The sequence below is a fragment of the Anoplopoma fimbria genome, chromosome 16 (assembly GCF_027596085.1).
Source record: "Anoplopoma fimbria isolate UVic2021 breed Golden Eagle Sablefish chromosome 16, Afim_UVic_2022, whole genome shotgun sequence".
NCBI lineage: Eukaryota > Metazoa > Chordata > Actinopteri > Perciformes > Anoplopomatidae > Anoplopoma > Anoplopoma fimbria.
In genome coordinates this window covers 2536280-2551279 of record NC_072464.1, presented here as the reverse complement: position 1 = coordinate 2551279, position 15000 = coordinate 2536280, and the positions used below count along the sequence as shown (strand labels likewise).

The 15000-nt window shown below is 45.8% G+C and overlaps 1 protein-coding gene across 2 annotated transcripts in view; it reads right to left on the bottom strand.

Moving 5' to 3' along the window:
* The window catches only part of si:dkey-100n23.5 (cyclic AMP receptor-like protein A), a 53133-nt gene that overhangs the window by 3269 nt on the left and 34864 nt on the right, over positions 1 to 15000 (bottom strand). For both annotated transcript variants that reach the window (XM_054615948.1, XM_054615949.1), the window contains one exon: positions 7043 to 7190. In XM_054615948.1, the coding sequence (XP_054471923.1) occupies positions 7043 to 7190 (148 nt within the window). The remainder of the gene's footprint in view (positions 1 to 7042; positions 7191 to 15000) is intronic.

Sequence of the window (15000 nt, the reverse complement as noted above, 5' to 3'; positions counted from 1 at the left end):
TGTGCTTTCACTCCACAAAGAAACCGCACCAGTGTCTGCTTGGGAACAGACCAGGATTTGGTCGTTTGTCTAGTTTGTTTTAAACAGGCCCTATTATACTATTTTCCGGGTGCATGTTTTTATCTCAAGTTACAGTCACAACATGTTTACATGCGTTAATGCTCATAATCCGCCTTGTTTTTCTCATCCTGGCTGTCCTGCAGCACCTCTTCTCACCCTCTCTCTGAAATGCTCCATTGTAGCGCTAGCTCCTCCCTCCAGAAAGCAAAGTCGGCCCTGATTGGTCAGCTAGCCCGCTCTGTTGTGATTGTGCAACGTTTCACATTTGAAAAAACTCTTCCTCCGGAGCTTCAGCTCCATCTCTTTTGTTGTTTGAGGGCCAAACTAGCCTGAGAGTTTTACGTTACTTCCGTAACATTGTGACCTCATAAAGTTACGGAAGTGAATGAGAGAATTCAATGGAGCAGTTTCAGGCAGCTCAGGAGCTTCTTAGGGGGAGGGTAACTCCTTTTTTTGGACTTCAGGTTTTACACTCTACGGACCTTTTACATGTACAAAAATATATATAACACACTAAAGGAGAGGGAAAAAGTGGAAAAGCATAATAGGGCCACTTTGACTGGACCCAACAGTTTAGGTGTAAAACATTTTCGTGGGAAATGTATGAATTATGATGCATACTTTTCATAGGTATAAGTACAAACGCTGCATCAGAACAGCCTGCTTAATACACGACAGCTTTGAAGCACAGTGTGAATTTATTCAGGCCCAAAAAGGTCCACAAAGGAACGATCTTTACAAAAAATGACCTGCGGGGAGACACGCATCGTTTACACACATGAACCGCATTTTTTAAATGAGCTGGCTCGTTGAGAACGTACTCTGAGACGGCAGTGTCGGTGAGACTTTTTGGGATTGGGAGCAGCTTTTTTTCTGCATGCAAACTCGCATGCACACTGAGGAAGAGGAGGAAGAAGAAGAAAAAGAAGTGAGCTCATTGCAGAGCCACAGGCGGTTCAAGCTGCATGGCTTGAATGCAGATCAATATCAGGGAAGGAAAAGAGTGGAAAAAGAGGGGTGGGGGGGTACACAGGTGGGAAGCAGACAAAGGAGAGCGGCAGAAATATAATGTAAGAGAGATAAATGCCAGAGATGCTGTAACAGGGAGAAGGGAACAGACGTACAGCACACAGAGATAGAGAGAGGCGGAGAGAGGGAGGAGAAGAAAAACAATGGAGGACTAGATAGAGCAAGAGACACGAGGCAGGGAGACACTTCACATGCACACGAGACACCAGAAATCTGGTTTCGCGGGTGATTAGACGAGGTGAGCAATCAGAGGACACGAGCTTCGTTTTAGCTGCACTCACTCACACTGCTGAGGGCTTTTTAGCACAGGAACGGGAAGGGGTGGGAATCTTTGTTTGATTTGATTCTCAATTTAATAAATTGCAAAGAGGCACTACTTCAAGACTCTTTCTCCAAACCATTCACTCAAGTTTGTAGTATGCTAAAATTGCAGTTTGAAACATAAAGCAGTTAAGCAAACCGGTCTTAAAGAAGGTCACGGCCTGACCAAACAGAAAAAGCAGGTGTGGGAGTATAAAGTTGTTGGTTTTTTAAAGTTAAAATTTGGAATGTGAAATGTTGTTACATGTCTTCTGCCTGAATGAGAATAATGAGATGAAAACCATTGGTATGCTCTTTTCTAGAATGGCCATTTTCCTGTTGCTCTTTTCCGTGAATTCAGCTTGGCAGATAGCTAGGCAATGTAGGAAGATCACGTTCCCATTTTAGTCCTATTTCTAATCCCATCTACAAAGATCTGACTGGTGGACAGTTTCTCCAACCGCAGGAAACCGTTGTTAATGGAAGCTCATCTCCGCCTTCTTGTTAACACCAAACCTGTTGGAGTCACTGAACATTTAAATGTGGGTGTTGATTCAGATGTCTGTAATAAGGCTACAGGTGCACGTCTTTATTATAGAATAGAATAGAAATATCAAATTAATCTTCATAGTCTAGACCAATGGTCTGACACTTTGGCCCCCCTTAGACACAAACACTGTGACCTCCACTTCCTCCTCCCTCACTGAGTTAGTACAACGTTAGCCCCCGTTCTTTTTAGCCGGCATTTGTCTACATTAAGGAAAATTGACAACATTTAAGACTCAATGGTTATAAATTGTAAACACAGCAGTCAGAGTTAGACCCTTCTAGCTTCGTCCTCTTGCCGTTTCGCCTCGCTATATTTTTATTTAGTCAGCGCTGATTCTGCCGTTTTCCTCTTGGATGCGTGTTCAGGATCTGGCTCCTGATTGCTATGTTTTTATAGAGGTTGACACCCAGAAATGTCCCGACACGCAGCAAAAAGAGAAGAAAATAGAAAATCCCATACAGACACCGGCACACCCTTCTATTGGGACACTCATCTGTATAAACAGATGGCATCCATATGTAGGCAATGGGTTAAGCTTTTGGTATCGGAAATATCGGCATGGTTTTCCGTTTGCAGTCCGTGTAGTCACAGAGCAGGCTTTGGTTAAATGCAGGTTAACGGTCCGTGAGGAGAGCAAGAGAGGTGGAACGCATTTGGAGAAATTTGCTTACAAACTTGTGAAACAGACAGTTCGTACATGTTGTCTCTCAACTCAAACTCAAATCTCGCATCTCAAGTTGCTAATAGCACTGTAAACACTGAGCAGCACTCAGAAAAGGAAGTCTTGGCACAGATATCTGCTGGCTGCACCATATCCCCCAAAATACAGCCCCGATGTCAAACAGATAGCTGAGGCATTCTGGGATTGTTGGGTCATAAGTGATGATTGAGATGGATTATTTTGTATGAGTCTATATCTAGTTTTTAAAGAAAATCCTATTCTTTCCTTTAAAAGTATTCGCCAAATAAGCTATTTGCAGTTTTTGTTTGCACATACACCTATAACCAGATCACCTTATTAAAAAGAGAATTTTCAGGCAAGTTCTGGAGTTAAGCGTCTTTTTTAATGTGATTTCTAAGCTGGTTTATGGACATTTATTTACATGAACATCAGATAATGATGTCCTCTGAAAGTGTAAATCACAATGGTTCAACTTCCAATGGGTTCAGAATGCACCTGTCCCCTTTCCCCTCACGCAGTATCGCCCTCAGGTCTCTCCCTCCGAGCCTCCCCTTCAACTCTCCTGTGCCCTGGTTCGGATCATACCTACTTAAAGCATTGGGTAAGCAGTCGGCTCATGGTCCGTTACCTCACTGATGTTAGTTTTTCTGAGTTTGGCCTACAATGCATTCACAAAATAATTCACTTTTTTCTTGTAAAAACTAGCTATTAAGCTTTAAATCCAAAATACTCCACAGTGCTTGTCGGTATTCCATGATGCCCTAAATTCAGTTTCTCCCTTTCCAGTTTTCAGCCGATATAGCGGAAGAAACACGTTCTTAATGAACGTAGAACAAAACAATCCTGATGTGCATGTTAAATGATTTTTTTTCTCCCACATAATGGAACAAAACCTGTGGATTTTATCTCTTATTTCTGCTGCTGTTGTGACATCAGGACAACTCTTTCCATGTACATAATGCATACGGGTAATGTATTAAGACCCAAGCAGATCCCTTTAAACGCATGTAAATGCACCGCAGGCAAACAGGAGAGAGGCAGAGAGCCACAGAGTGAGCTGGAGGAGGCAGTCTTAGGAGGGGGTGGGTGGTATCTGGTACCAAAGTGCAGATTTGTTGCGTTGAGGGAGGAATGCTTTGACGCCGTCTCCCCCCCCCCTTCTCTCCCTTACCCCTCCTTTCCTCCGCCAATCTCGCACCTGATGTGTGGGGGCTGCTGGGAGCCGCATGCCAAGATGAATAACAACCGGCTGTTAGTCACGATAGAGCACGAACACACGCGCACGCGGCCCGTCTCTCTCGCTCGCTCTCTGTCGTCGTCTTTCTCGTCTCTCTCTCTCGGTCCTTCTCTCCCTCTGACACACACAAACAGCATTTTCTCTGTGATTTACGAACACATTGAGATTCCACTTCACTCCTCTGTCTCTCCGTGTGCGTCTCTCTCTCTCTCTCTCTATTTCTCTCTCTCTCTCCCCCGACTCGCCACAGTGCAACATTGACATTTGGGTTGAAGGTCATACCACACATTCCAGTCTTCCACATTGCGCTCGTGACCCGTTATCAGCGTGGCTGGTGACACTGAGTAGGTGACAATATGTGTGTATGTGTGTGTGTGTGTGTGTGTGTGTACGCGTGAACTAAGACCACAGGGACTTTTTTTTTTTGCTTTGTGGTTCAATATCAGCTGTGGCTCATATCCGCAGATGCTGCCTGGTGTTTGTGGATTGAGACAAATCTGTGGAGGATTTGTATTGATTGTGGTGTTTATTGAAATGCAACCAATGAGGGATTGCGGTTCTAATGTAAAAAAATAAATAAAAAGCATCATCCGTCTGGTGATTTGGCCTTCATTACATTTTTCTAAAAGCTCGATTGGTGAAAGACAAAAATAAAATGAAAGACTTTCTCACTCTTTAAATAAGGGGATTTTTGGTATCAGACCGAACAATTATTTCCTGTGTAGGGGATACGTGAACACCTGGGACAGATGGTAGCACACAATCTGGAAAGTTAAGTAGTCGAATTACAAATTCTGAAGAGAGGAACTTTAAAGAAGACGAAAAAGATGGTAAATTAGAGTGAGTTTTTGTGGGATTAGCACATCACATCATTAACTTCAATTTATATGGGTATAATGTTCGTTTTGCCACTTTCTTCTTACAAAGTGATCATGAAATACAAATGCATAAGACATATTTTAGTAGTTACAAATATCAGTGATTTTGTAGATCATTAAGGCTTATTCTCAAATAATCACTTAATCTATAAACTCAGAACTCAAAATCAAGTTAGTCGGAAAATAGTGAAAAAAGCCCATCACTAATTCCAAATCAACCTATTTAAATGGTTTGATCGACAGTCCAAAATAAAAAATATATCAAGTTTCAGACCATCTGTGGATTTTTGGGCATTTTTTCTTGACAAATTTCAACTGCTTATCAAGTTTGTTGACAATTCATTTTCAGTCTATTTACTACTTGTTTCAGCCGTTCAGTATGAAATCATTTGTCAGTGTAGAGGTGTTGGTGGCCAATCTCCTCCAATATCTCAATTGACCACCTCATTATAGATTATAGATATTAGTAGCATAAGTATGCTATAATTATTTTTCCTGTAACAGCTTTAAGTCCTGTTAACTGTAAGTCCTTGTAAAACATTTGTCAACACATATGTTTCAACTTTAGCTGACAACGTCCTTCACATGCGCATAGCCAGATATGCTACAACATTTTAAACATACAGGCACTGGAAAAAAATAAATAACTCAGTCATAGGCCTTTCACCCAAAGAATGCTGAGAAAGGCTTCAGCCACTTGTGACCCTGACAGGTATATTGCAGAGGACAGGTGGCCATCTGATGGAATCAGATGAAATCTGTGGCATTGCTGATAGAATGCAACCGATCATAAATATCATGGAGCGGACTGTATCAGGGTTTTGAGTCAGGGTTCGGATCGATCAGCACAAAAGGAAATGGAAGCAAATATAACTTTTTAGAGATGCCAATTGCTGATTGATGATGCATATTGTTCGAAACATATCGTTTTTTGATCTATTGATGGCATATTTTTAATGAATATCGGCCAATGACGATGGGCAGTAAAATGTTTTTTCAAACTGTGATAGTTGAACTGTGTAATTAATCTGCAGTTCACATGCATGCTGAACTGTGGCCGGGGGGGTCATACGGGTCAACTACTGTCTGTCAGCTATTTGGTGGCTGCAGCTATTTATTAAAGTAATTGCCTTTTAGCTATGCTAGCGATGGTGCTCTAGACAATAATGTCTGCAGAGGATGAATCCTAATGACTCTGTATTACCTGGGATTCCTTCGAGCGCCCCCATGAGGCATTAACTATTGGATGGATTGCCATTAAATTTAATACCGATATAGATGCTGCCCAGAGGATGAAACCTTGTGACTTAAGCGATCCCCTGACCTTTCCTCTAGCGCCACCATGAGGCTGACAACTATTCAGCAACTATTGGATGGATCGCCAGCACATATGGTACAGACATTCATGCCTCTGTCAGGATGGATTATTATAACATTGGTGTTCCTCTAACTTTGAGTGTGACCATCCATTTATGATCAAATACTTGCAAAACTAATGACTTTCCCATCAGTCTCAGCTGTACTTTGTGTTTAGTGCTAACTAGCCATTTTTCATCTCACCATCAGTTTACTGTGTTAGCATGCAAACATTTGCATTCATAAAAATTAAACTAAGATGGCAAATAAGCTGAAAAGTGTACCTGCTAAGCATTAGCACTTTAGCAATGTGATTGTGCAGCGTATCTTCAGACAACGGTTCGTATGATATCTTACATAATCATTTTTTGTGCATTTTTCCAAGAAAGACAGCAACACGTGTACATTTCCCCCTGTTACTTGCATACATTCTTTTTTAAATAAAGCTCCATCTTCACAAAAAACTACTCAGTTAGGTTAAGGCAGCAAAACTTCTTAGGATTAGCGAAAGATCGTGACATACTTTGTTAGGTATAGGCAAAAAAAATACTTGGTTAGGTTTAGGAAAAGATCATCTTTGGGTTAAAATATCAACAGAAGTGTCGCTACTGAAGAATGCAAGTTACGTGACAATGAATTTTCGTTTCACACGGGGAACGAACATCAGTCTCCTAGCTGAAAGATCCGTGTTAGCGTGCCCACATTAGAATTTAACATTTAAATACAGCCTCACGGCTGTAGTCTCTTATTGTTGTTGTCAAACACATATCTCCATAATGTACTTGGAGTGTGACAAAAATGTCACCAGGTCCGACCTTGTCCGCTTGGCAGAGCAACTTTACAGAATGACTTTGGCACGTATTCAGCCATCAATCAATAAGTTAAATTCCCAACACATTTACGTAGTGATTTGCATGTCTGAACGGGCCTGTGTGTGTGCAGCTGCGTACCTGCATGCCAGTGGGGCTCAGTAGGCTCCACCAGTCCCTATCCAGGCCGAAGACAAATGCATTGGCCAGGCCGTGGAGCGGTGCCGACAGGACGTGCAACAGGGTGAGCGGGAAGGACGGATCCTGCGGGTAGAAGGCATTGTGGAGCCTTTTGGAGGGGAAAGAGAGAGAGACATAAGCATCGAATTCATCCATTAAGAAGTTGTAAATAAAGAGACAACCTGCGTGAGAGCTTCAGAGGTGAGGATGGAGTAATTGAACGAGAAGTCAGAACGAGCAGAGAGGCAGCAACAGGGGGGGGAAAAAAGGGGGAAGACAGCGAGGGAGATGCTGATTGACAGAACGCCAGAAAAAGAGGGAGGAAGAGAGGGAGAGGACAAGTGAGTGACAGACTGAGGGACGGGGCGAGAACACGAAGGTAATGAGAGCGAGCGGGCGAAGGCAGGAAAAGAGAGGGGGAAGGAGAGAGAGGGAAAAGGGGAGGGCGAAAGAGCGGGCGAGCTTTATATCAGCGTTTAAGAGCCCATTAGGCAGCCAGAGACGGCCGGGCTGACACATTCTTGGCTGCCGCCTCGACAGCACGCAGCACTTTACAAGGACAGGGAGAAGTGTAGCGCCGCACTCCCCTTCCTCCGCTTCTCTCTCATCTCAGCTTCCTGTGTCTCCTGGCCACAATTTCTCGTCGTTCCAAGCTCTCCCTTCTTTTTCATTCCATGCACGTCACCCCCCTCACACACACACACACACATACACACACACACACACACACACACACACACACACTGGCTCCCTCCCCCTTCTTTCTACGAGATCTCTCCCATTTCTTTGTATTCAGCTTCATCCGTCTGGCTATCTCATTTTCATCTCGACTCGCGAGGGCGATCCTCGATTCTTCTCTTTTCAATTCCCCCTCTCCCTGCGCCTATCTCTCTCTCTCTCTCTCTCTGGGAGCCCGGGGCATGGCTAGAAGGAGAACCTGATATTGTGCGGCGGGGCTGCAAACTAATGGCTGCCTCCGAGGGCGACGCCGCTCAGCCATTAACCCTGGATTAACCCTGTATTAGCGCTGCTCGTCGGGGTTAGCCCGCCGCTAATGTCTTTTATTGATCTATTAGCTGGAGAATCAAAACCGCACGCAGCTCAGAGCGTTCTCCCCCCGTGTGCGGCGGTCCCGGGTCGGGTGCGCAGAGGGAACCGAGTGGCCGCGGCGGTTGACCTCAGGGGTCGGGGGAAGTCATCCAAGAGCACCACGTGTCCCTCAGGGAAGGAGGATGGAAAAACCCAACCATTTGAGGAAAAAAAAGCAATGATTCATCGAGGTTACAAGGACCGATCTCATCGTCTCCAGTGATCTAAAAAATGATAATGTTTTTGTTGAAATCTTTAACAGAACAACTTTCGTGTTTTGAACTATTATAACCATTAATCCCTTCACAGCGGTGTTGCCGAAAGCATGACATCAGTTTGCAATTTCTCCAAACAAACAAATCATGACGCCGGCCAAGCTGCAGCAAATGACGTACTTACATTGAAATGTGTACCCAACAGCAACCAAATGTAAACGTGGAGATAACTACACAATACAGATTCATCAAATGTGTTTTTAAAGAACAATATAATGGGTTGTTATACTATTATAACGGTGTTACTGTCTATTCCAGCGAGAAAAAATGTAACTGATAGCATTAAATTGAAAAAAGACAGCGGCTGCTAAATCACGTTAGCATCAGACCCGTACATGTACACCAAAGCAACTACTTTGTACCATGCATGGTCTTATCACGTCACTGCCAGCAAGAAAGAATGAACTGACCAAGCATACCGACGGGACTTTGGATGACTTCAGTTGGTTTGTTTGTTGCCCAGCCCTACATCCTGTTAACGTTAAAAAAAAAAATGCTACACCTTGAAATTACATTTTGGAGTCATTTTTACCTTGTCAAACTAAGCAAGCACATCATTATGATCTTTTTGACTTCCCTTGTAAACCCCGGTGAGAGCTGCAGGTGAGAAGCACGGAAGATGATTATGGAGATCCGTCCGCAAATCTGGTTATAATCCTCTCTTATCCTCTTTTGCAACACCGGGTTGTAAGGTTTATTTGCTGCTAATCTGTCTTTGTTTTACCTTCCGGCAAACCCTTTGAAAAGTTGTGACAGGAAAAACAAGTTGGGGACGGCCGAAGATGGAGACCCAACTTGTGCTTTCTGGGTAATGGTGTCGGCTAAATGCCTAAATGCAGGCTTAAAATAAAACCAACAGTGCAGCTAAAGGAGCGAGGAGCGGCGTGTCCTGGCACTTGTCGGAGTGGGGACCGTTTTCGGAGCGCAGCCGCCTATTTTCTGGGTTGGCCTACTGCTGCTGTATCTCCGAGGACCAGACCAGCTGCTGCTCACATTCATTTCACTTCCCATTAAAGGTGAAATAAATCAGGAGTCCCCGCGCAACCTCCTTAGAGACGCGGGAAGGAAGGAAGGAAGGACACACACACACACACACACACACACACACACACACACACACACACACACACACACACACACACACACACACACACACACACACACACACACACACAGAGAGGAAGTCAGACAGGAGCGGACATGCATATAAACACAAACACACACACACACAGCACTGCCTGTGCATGTGCTTATAGGTGTGCACATGCAGTCTAACCTATGTCATATGCATTGAGGATGTCATATTGTGTGTGCGTCTGCCGGTGTGTGTGTGTGTGTGCGTGCGCGTGTGTGAGCGTGTGTGTTCCTCTGACAGCGCAGCGGTGAGAGTGAGTGGGTCTGTGTGAAGGGGGCTATTTCTGGCGTCTCATTTTTTTTTTTTCCTGCTGCCGCAAAGAAATGCGATCGGCGTCCGGGAAACGAGAGCTGGCAGCAAGCAATCATCTGCCTGCCACACACACACACACACACACACACACACACACACACACACACACACACACACACACACACACACACACACACACACACAGCACCTCGCAGCGCCGAGCAACACGCGCCATGGCAACGGAACAGCCGCAATTAGAGGCGAAGAGCCTTTCCCCTCCATCGAGGGAGAGACGGAGAGCGAAATGAAAGGAAGAATGAAAGAGCAGGCGAGAGAGAGAAAGAGAGACAGGAAGAGGGGAGGGAGGGGAGATGGGAGGGGGGGGGGCGACGAGTGTCAGAGAAACAGCACCGCGCAGGAAGGAGAGAGGGAGAGTGGAAGAGGAAAGGAGAACGCGATAAAGAGGTGAGAATGTGCAAGAGCGAGGCGGCGAAGGGGAAGGAGGGCCGAGAGCAATGGAGGAGGAGGGGGAGGAGGAGGAGGAGGGGGAGGAGGAGTGAGGCTGAATGGAAAAGGCTGAAAAGGCAGAGGAGGCAGAGAGCAAGTAGAGGAGGAGGAGGAGGAGGGAGGAGGAGCAGGAGGAGATATCCCAAAAAGACAGATTGCAAGACGCGAGCGAGACAAACAAAAGAGATTACGAGCGAAGAGAAACCAAGATAAGAAGAGAGGATGGTTAGATAGAGAGAGAGGAGGAGAGGGAGAGACTGGGGGAGGCGTGAGGAGGAGGAGGACGAGGAGGAGGAAGAAGGGGGGCTGTTTCTCCTGTGTGAGCCGGGCTAATGAAAGATGAATGAGGGAGGCAGTGGTGGGAAGGAGAGTGTGGCTGCGGGCTGAGCCGCTCCGTGTGTGTGTGTGTGTGTGTGTGTGTGTGTGTGTGTGTGTGTGTCAGGGTTTGTGTGTGTGTGTGTGTGTGTGTGTGTGTGTGTGTGTGTGTGTGTGTGTGTGTGTGTGTGTGTCAGGGTTTGTGTCTCCCAGTTGGCTGACTGGTGTTGGACAACAGGGACGACATTTGTGTACACTGCAAGACTCGGGAGCGAAAACGGTCAACAACAATAAACGGCGCTCGGGCACGCGGCTCGAGGCCCGAAATGTGTAGCTATCGGAGGGAGAAGCCTGCTGCCCACCTGTAAGCGCCGAAGTCAGTCATTAGCACTCGCTCGCCGTCTCCCGAAGCCTCGCTCACTTATTCAGACCTTCCATCTATCATGCTGTCAGTCACTCTTTGAACCCGTCTCTCTCTCTCTCTCTCCGTCTCCCCCTCCACCTTCTGTGCAGAGCCCTTCCTCCGCTGCCTCTCCCTATCTCTTCCAATATCCCACCCTGCCAGTCTATACCACTCTCCAGCCATCAACCCCCCCCCCCCCCTTCGTCAGAGTTCACCTTTTTTTTTTTCTGCCTCTAATTGTTCATCCCCAGCGCTACTGTAACAGCGGGGACGAGAACCCCCCACACACACACACACACACACACACACACACACACTCCAGGAAGGGGGGGAAACAGAGAAGTCACCCTGTCCCTGATTGCACTTCTTCCTCTCTCCGACTGACTGCCTGACTTCTTTTTTCTTTTTCTTTTTTCCTCCCTTCCTCCGGACAAATCACATGCTTCGCAGTTACAAAACAAGGCCCTGGTGCTGCGCGATGCTGCTGCTGACAGCAACATTTTTTTTTTCCCCCTCAGACTAAAAAGGGATTTCTGCCAATACGAGCCTAATCCCTCCAACTCTCTCAATGAGATTCAGTGTGACTTTTCTTTTTCTTTTTCTTTTTCTAAACTCTCAAGGCAGGGGCAACTTGTTGAAGCCAACCAGATGGCGTGACGTCATTTCTGAGAAGAAATCACTGCAACTGTGGTGCCTTATGGGGTGGGGTTTATATACCTGAATTTTAAAAAAAAGTATATGACCACCTTTTGGTGATACTCATGGTGCAGCTTTTAGGCCTATAAAGATGATCTTAATGCCCCTGAAATTAAATTCAGGTCCAATTAGAGAAATGAAAGTTTAACATAAAAATGACAAAAGACAAACACTTCTCACAAACAGACACTAGGAAACAATAACTAGAAATGGCCACACTTCATTAAACTCTAATTATGCCTCATGATGCTTCGGGGCGTGATCGCCTTTTTATTGAATTTCAGCCAAGACGAATCCGAATCCTTCAAAGCAGGATCTGATCATCCGCAGTTTTAACTCTCAACAAAGTATTAAATAACAAACATGTTTTAAAAGGAACTTTAACTCGATGATGGACATCCGATCAGGAGAACCCAGACCTGTGGACACACTGGCACAAGAGGTTCTGTTGGTGGTTCTCTTGTTTGTTGTGTGTGTGCGGCAGCCTTTAAGGACAGCAAGGACAAGAGGACAGGCCTCCCATTGTCCAGAGACAACATGTGATCAGCCACTTCAATGTGCGTGAAGCTCCAAATGCTTGGAAACTCTCTGCAGGAATAGTGTGTACTTTATGGATATGGACATGAGCAGCATCTACTTTGATCATAAGGTCAACGTGACCATTACTGTCACAGTTACGGGTGTGACTCCCATCATGCACAAACCCACAAATGCACGCGCACACACACACACACACACACACACACACCTTGTTACCTCTCTGTGTGAAACAAATATTTCTGGAATTAGGCTGAAACACACAAACAGGCAGGCATGTTGACCGACCCCCCCCCCCCACACACACACACACACGTGAGCGCATGCACACACACACGCTAACAGACAAAGAGGCACACACAGACCTTGGGGACCGAAGCGGCTAACATTCACCGACAGAATAAAACCCAAACAAAGAGACATCCTGTTTCCTGGAACACAACACCACTCAACCCTCTGTGCAGGGAGCAGCCAGTAAACACACACACACACACACACACACACACACACACACACACACACACACACACACACACACACACACACACACACACACGCAGGCACACAAAACCAGCTCATTGTCCATCAGCGTGCATGTGTTTCCTTGCGCCTGATTCATGTACCGGCGTGTGTCTGCGTGTCCAGCGATGCCACTGGCTGTGCCTTTGACTGTCGGTGAACGTGAGCTCATGCCTGTGAGTTGCTGTGGCCAGAACTATGTGCGCGTGTGTGCGTGAGAGAGAAAGAGAGAGAGCGAGAGCGTGGCAGGGAGAGCAGATGATAGAGTAGACTTTAGCGATTCCCTGGAGTGTGAGGCAGCGTTTACGGCACTCTCAGAGCAGCCAGAGTGATGAATATTTAAAGACGTGCCTGAAAGAGCGGGGGGGGAGAGAAGTGGAGGGGGCATGAATGCGTGCACGCGTGGATGTGTTTGTGTTCGCGTGCACGCGTCAATGCGTGTACGTGTGTGAGGGAGGTTATCTAGTATCTCCTTTTAGCATTTGCATGTGCATGTATATGAATGTATGTGCCTGTATGTAGTTTGTGTGCCTATATAAGGGAATATACATCTATATAACTCATGTGTAGGTATAGAGGGACTTGTATATAGTTTATTTGCCTGTATATGTATGTTAATCTTTGAATGTCTGTCCATGTGCAGGTGCATGTGTCTTATGTGTGTTTTAGTAGGCGTATTTGACGTCTGCAGAGGGATTTACATGTATGCAAACGTGTATATGTCCACTGCGTTATTAAATCCAGAGCCTCTGTATGTGTGTGTGTCCAGCCACGGCGCGGGTGCCTGCCCTGTGTGTGTTTGTGTGTGTTTGTGTGTGTGTGTGTGTGTGTGTGTGTGTGTGTGCGCACTTCACACAGCCCTGTAGGCCAGCTCTCTGTCTCGCTAAATGGGGATGAATAGCAGAGCGCCGCTGCTGCTGCTCAACGGGAGACGGATGGCTACGGGGCTTTCCGTCTCCAGTTACAAACCGATCGCTGCCTAGGACGCAACGGCACAAGTGCACGCACGCATGGGCGCACACGCACACACACACACACACACACACACACACACACACACACACACACACACACGCACACACACACACACAGGGTCATATATCCACCCACATATTATCTAGGCCACACGGACACATGTGGCCAAGCTGTCACACGGGTGATTGAGAGAGCGTGCGTCGTCGGAAACCACGTCCATCTTTGATTTTTTTTTGGGGGGGGGTTTAATAAAGAAAACATCAAAAATAAATCTGCACAGCCTAGGTGCTTCCTTAATCAGCTAAATTCTAGTGTATGAGATTCAAATCAAAGTTGGCTACGCGTGACTTTGGCGGTGAGTTGAGCAGTCACTATGGCGGGGTCCTTCACATTTATATCAATTTAGGGCTGTGTACTGGCAAGTACCTCACTATACGATACTTATCGCGAAACACGTGTCACTATACGCTATATATCGCGATGTATTTCAATACGATACGATACATATTGCAATATATAGCAAATACTCTATTCCTTGCTGTACACCACCTGGATAGTCTAATACATACATCACATACTGATAATTTAACAGACAAATTGTATCAAACTACTTCAAAAGGTATTTGTTTTGCACTGAACTTGTCACAACTTAATTTGAAAATAAAATACACACTGTATGTTATTGTGTCTCTGACCACTCCTAACTGACATGTAAATGCCATAAACATCATGTGAAATAAAGTGCATTAAGTCAAGTTGCTATGGCTGGGTTTTTCCCTTTTATATCCCAATCCTCCAGGTTCAGTTTTCAGTAACTCTGAGATGTCACAGCCTGTCCGGCTCTCTGCTGTGGTGTCGCGATGTGGTGTGACGTAATCCTAACACCCGACTCGGTGGTCTAGTGGTCTAACATTGCACGTCAGGTCTCTCTGAAGGGGGAGCCATGTTTTGACACGTTTCGTCACCTCTTCGTAAATCCTTCGCACTACACTGCTACATCCATTAAGTGTTGTGAGTCGGGATCACATAGCGTCGCTCTACGGAATACGGACGCTCGCTTGTGAGTCGCATGTTGTTATTTTGGCCGGATCGTGTGAAAGGCCGGGAGGTCACTGGCCTTAGCATAGAGGGCAAAGGGCAGCGACATCTAGTGTTACAGGAGCGTAGGAGGAGGTTCTTTGACAGACGCTGGGATTCAAGGCAATGTACAGGACAT